Raw genomic sequence first — 5,327 nt, 5'->3', positions numbered from 1 at the left:
AAGTATTTTTAACAATTTTCTATCTCTGTGTCCTATAATTCTCTTTGTACATATCTTTTTTTATACAGGACCACAATGTAAACTGGTACATTGTTACTAATTGTGCTATTTTTTCTAAATAAAAGACTTAATTATTCAGGATTTAGCCCCCCCCCCCAGTTTTTGTTCGTAGCTCTTTATCGATCGTATAATATGCCAAATATTGTTCATATAAGTGTTTCAAACCCACCCATCCCCTAAGCCTTAGAGCTTCCATGCAGAGGCTTCGCCCCGGCAGGTCCCAACCCAGGGCTTTGCCCTGAATCCACTGGCAGTCTTAAGGCGAGAAAAATAGTGTTTAAAAGTGTACAGATTGGAAATAATATAAGTATGAGTAATGAGGAATCATTCTTTGAATATTATGAGGCGATAATTTCGGTCGGAGCGTGGTCAAATCTATCATAAAATTGGATTTGACCACGCCCCGACCGAAATTATCACCTCATAATACTCAATGATTCTTTATTCCTTTAATATACCGATATACTTTTGGCCACTCGAACTCGTCTACGTACGTAAAAATATTTACATTTATAAAACCACTGTATATGTACATGATACATTTACAGCCTTATTACTGAATATATAATAAATTGTAAATTTATCATTGTGCAAGATATAGTGGCCAAAAAGTTTCTATTGCAATTGCAATTGGCGCAGCCACGTTTCCATACTTTTCTTCTTTCGAAAAGCGGGTCATACCGTAAGTCGTTACTTACCAAGAATTAATGCTGTGTATGCCCTTTTTTATTCAGTTATTTATGAAGGTACAATTTTACTTTGTTGACGTGTATGCATGCCAATTCTTAGATCTTTGTGTGGTGAAAGGAGACGTGATCAATGCACGCTGAGTTACGATAGAAAATGCCGCCGGCTACCTGTAGACATGTATATATTTATAAATGTTGGAATATGTCCGCCTGTGCTATGAATATTATATTTTTTAAGCTACTCGTCGTAATTTAAATGCCAATTTATAGGTCATAATAAACACTCACACCCAAAAAACCCCACCCACTCCCCACCCCCGCCTGCTCTTGGTCGTGTTTACTTTTATATGCAATGTACCTATAGATCCGCCTCGGAATATCGATTTTGAGGGCAAACACGCATGTCAATAACATTGGGATCCGCCATCTGTGAAAACACCGAATTTGTCCAGCATTCAATTAGGTTGGGTCGAGTTTTTCTGCATGATCACTGAGGTAAAACACACAGGTAGGTTAAACATTTGAAATGCGTGTGCGCATACACACACACAATAATAGTCGGGGGTTCGGGAGAGGCCGTCATGCTGTTTATTGGCTGAGCCAAGGCTCATTACATATGTCAACAAACACTGAAATAGAGACACCATCGTGATGCAAAACAACAGACGAAATGATCTTCAAGCGGCGAATAGGAATTTCTGTGTTGTGTTCGCCTTTTTGACCTTGTTAATCATTGTCCTAATCAGCGTGGTGATATATCTTGCCGTTAAGCATGAAGACGGTGAAGGTAAGCGATCGATCTAAAAATAACTACGTGGATGATTCAAGAGGTGGTCGTTCTTACCTGAGACCACCTTTTTGTCCCCCCCCCCCCTCCTGTATCTTATAATCTTATATCAATGTTTACTACAATTTGAGTGGGTATTCCTGTCTTAGAGCACCTTTCTGCTGGATACCAAGATTTTTGTCGATGCATTTTGATAACGGTACTTTTAATATTAGTTTTTATTTATTTACATGTTCTATAATGATGTAGATTTTTTTTTTCATTAAAGATAATCAATCATCGCCAACAATGATCACAAGCTCTTCTTTCGGAACGCACGAAGGAAAAGAAGTAACACAGTAAGAAAGCAGAACAATTGTGTATATATATATGTATACTTCCCCATCTGAATATTCTTCGCTCTGTACCAGTAGTTTGTGCTCTGTCACAAAAAAAACCCAACACTGTAAGCTCGTTTTTGTCCAAGTACATGTACGTAAGAAGTTACAGCTGTATGGGCAATTTAACATTTATCATGCAAGTGTGCTACCCATTAGCGAACCCGGAAAGTGCACAGTTTTAGTTTCATAAGGTAGCCCCAATGAGGCATTAGATGATATTCCCATTTTTTTTTTACCATAAACGCTCATAGTTTCAATCGAATGCCAAGAAAAAACTGTAATTTTAGCTATTTTATGTAATCAACTTACTTACCGGTAATATGCTCAAAAATTTTATCAACCTCGCACCACACCGCCAAAACACTAATTAATTAAAGTACGTGTCAAATGTATGATAATAATATATCATTGCGTGTGTGTGTGTATATATATATATATATATATATATATATATATATATATATATATATATATATATATATATATATATATATAAACCTAAATATTTCACAATTTTAGGTATACCTTAAAGAACAATGAAGGTACTGTCATAAAGATTCTGAATTATGGAGGAATTATCACAAACATTTTAGTACCGGATAAAAATGGAAAGAATGGTGATATTTGCCTTGGATTTGACGACATGAAAGGTAATTCAAACACGTATATCATTTATTATAGTTTGAATAAATTTTAGTGTAGACTAAATCATTTTAAGAAATAATCTAAAAGAAAATAAATGCACACGTAAAGAAAGACCTAATTTATTTTTTATACAACGTTTGGAGTTTGAAACTATAGCCATGAGTTTCGTGTTTTACAGGATATGCAACAAACGGTCCGTATTTCGGGGCTTTGATCGGGCGCTATGCCAACAGGATAGCCAATGGCAGATTTACCATTGACGGTAAAACCTACCAGTTAGACATTAACAATGGCCCTAACGCTCTTCATGGAGGAAAAGTCGGATTTGATAAAGTGAGAACTTTGTGATTTTGGTTCCCACCAACATTTGCGGAAATTTACAACTACAAAAAACAACAATGTAAATTTGATTTTTAGTAAGACATTTTCTCATTCGTTTTACAGAGGTTATGGGATTCCAAAGTGGTGGGTGACGTTTTGGAATTGACCTACGTTAGCGCTGACGGAGAGGAAAATTACCCCGGTGAGGTCAAGGTCACTGTGAGATATCAACTGACGGAGGACAACGAGCTCGTTATAAGGTACTCAGCGACGACCTCAGCGAAAACCGTCATCAATCTCACAAACCACGCCTACTTTAACTTAGCTGGACAGGTGAGCTAAAATTAAAAAAAAAAACACCCTGGAATTGCTCATGAATATGACATATTTTTTTTATTGTTTTTGTTATTAATTCCAGGGATCAGGAACTATTTTCGATCACAATGTGACGATAAATGCGGATAAATACACACCAGTTGATTCTACCTCCATTCCAATGGGTATCCCTTCATACATATACAGATCAATTTTGTCAATTCTTTCCTGAATATCTTTGATTTTAATTCATTTAATTCTCGTGACCATGCAGGGGATATTTCCGATGTCCAAGGAACGGCATGGGACTTGCGCACCAAAACGAACATAGGGGAGGTAATCCATTCTGTGCCAGGTGGGGTCGGGTATGACCACAATTACTGCTTTGGAAAAACTGGCTGGCAGAAATACATGGCTAGGTATCTATAGTTGTACTTTCATTTCCTTCGTATGGGAATAATGAGACACTTTTATATTTCAATGTGGGTGAGAGTGCATCATATGCAGTGTATTATATGCTCTCAAATTATACAATTTGTGACCACATGCAAACATAAATTATCTTAAAAATTTCTTACGAGTCTAAAAAATTACATCTTCATTTCAAAATTGAGGTGTCCCATAACTTCGAGGAAAAACTCTAAAAAGAATTCTGTACAGATGAAAATGTGTATGAATGAAACTTGATAGGAAGTAATGTTAGAAAATATGATCCCATTTTGGTTATGCTTAACTTTTTTTAAAGAGTGGAGCATCCTTCATCTGGTCGATTTCTAGAAATGTACAGTACAGAGCCAGGGGTTCAGTTCTATACATCTTTTTACTTAAACGAAACCGGAAAAGGCGGGGCAGCTTACGAGAAATTTGGCGCCTTTTGTCTGGAGGCCCAACATTATCCGGACAGTCCGAACAAAGTGAGTTTCGAAATCGAATCAATTAATGCTATCATTCTTTTTTCAGCCAAGTATTAAAGACTACAAGACTTGAAGTTTATTTTTAAAATATTTATGTTTTATTTTAGCCAAATTTTCCAACGACGTTATTAGCCCCGTCCGAGACGTATCTACAAACAACTACATACAAATTTGGAGTGATGTGATCTTGGTGAACGCCAATATAGTATTCATTTTATTTTATGTAATAATTTTTTTTATAATGTACAATATTTTGTAAATAAAACGTTGATAAATATGTTTCTTTATTCTTGTACATGTTAAAAATCAAGTTATATCGTGCATCTTAGAACTTGAAAATTTAGTAGGTTAGTAGGTAGAGCATTTGTACACAGTACATACATGTCTTAACTGAGGCAATGACAAGAATGATATCTATAGGCGAGTAGCTCCAGGGCTGTAGCTCTCGGTCTTAAAAAATAATAGGATGGACGAATTGAGTCCCAGGTCGTCTATCCGACTTTTTTTTCAGATCTACACTTGGAGCTACAGACCTGCAGCTAGCGAGAGAAGCGAGAAAGTTAGATGCACATCATAATGTGTTGAAAATATTTTGTGTATAGAATTATTGAGCAAACCCACCGGCCTTCCATCACATGGATCACCATAAAAAGCATTTTATTGTTTAAATATATGCAAAGATAATCATAACACACGTAGTAAATGTCGTCATTGTGTTATTTTCACTAAAATTATATGGCTTTATGATTAATCTCGCTCAATGGTAAGATGTACTTTGGATCAGAAGTTGATAATAAAGTTCATGTAAATATGAAATATTTCTAATATTAGTATATCTGATCGGTGCAGTTGCAGTGGTGCATTCAGTCTGTAAGATAAATAGCATGTAAAGTTCCCGGCAAATATTGATTATTCCAGTCGGCAGACTGATGTCGTCTCTTGATGTCTGATAAAGGGGGCGTATAATCGCAATACAAATGTTACATAATTACATGTATAATGGCCTATACGACATGTATATGTACGACGTATATATTTGCAATTTAATGGTGCATTCAACTATGAATTACATCAAATGTGCACCAGATGTGCACGTACCTTTATATGCTGTATAACTTTGGTTGATGACTCTCTCTTAAGTTATAACAGTGCTTATTAAGTTTGTATTGTCTTCCAAATTGTTAACGCAATGCTTGATTTAATGAAGCAGACAATT

At 35.8% G+C, this 5,327-nt stretch overlaps 1 protein-coding gene across 5 annotated transcripts; it reads left to right on the top strand.

The window, feature by feature from the left end:
* Positions 1–718: 718 nt before the first annotated feature.
* LOC105343230 (galactose mutarotase) lies at positions 719–4,927 on the top strand. 5 transcript variants are annotated; one of them, XM_066088688.1, is made up of 10 exons: positions 1,289–1,536; positions 1,805–1,874; positions 2,436–2,566; positions 2,740–2,894; positions 3,006–3,215; positions 3,301–3,382; positions 3,472–3,616; positions 3,943–4,111; positions 4,219–4,334; positions 4,623–4,927. In XM_066088688.1, exons 1-9 carry the CDS (start codon positions 1,401–1,403, stop codon positions 4,294–4,296), a joined length of 1,176 nt encoding a protein of 391 aa, XP_065944760.1. In that variant the 5' UTR covers positions 1,289–1,400; the 3' UTR covers positions 4,297–4,334; positions 4,623–4,927. The 5 variants fall into 5 exon arrangements, with proteins under 5 accessions (XP_011448805.3, XP_011448804.3, XP_011448802.3 ...); XM_011450503.4 differs by lacking the exons at positions 1,289–1,536; positions 4,623–4,927 and adding an exon at positions 719–742 and having other exon boundaries at positions 4,219–4,390; XM_011450502.4 differs by lacking the exons at positions 1,289–1,536; positions 4,623–4,927 and adding an exon at positions 739–806 and having other exon boundaries at positions 4,219–4,390.
* The last annotated feature ends 400 nt before the right edge of the window (positions 4,928–5,327 follow it).

Source organism: Magallana gigas, chromosome 6 (genome assembly GCF_963853765.1).
Source record: "Magallana gigas chromosome 6, xbMagGiga1.1, whole genome shotgun sequence".
Classification (NCBI taxonomy): Eukaryota; Metazoa; Mollusca; class Bivalvia; order Ostreida; family Ostreidae; genus Magallana; species Magallana gigas.
This window is presented reverse-complemented; position numbering and strand designations above follow the sequence as displayed.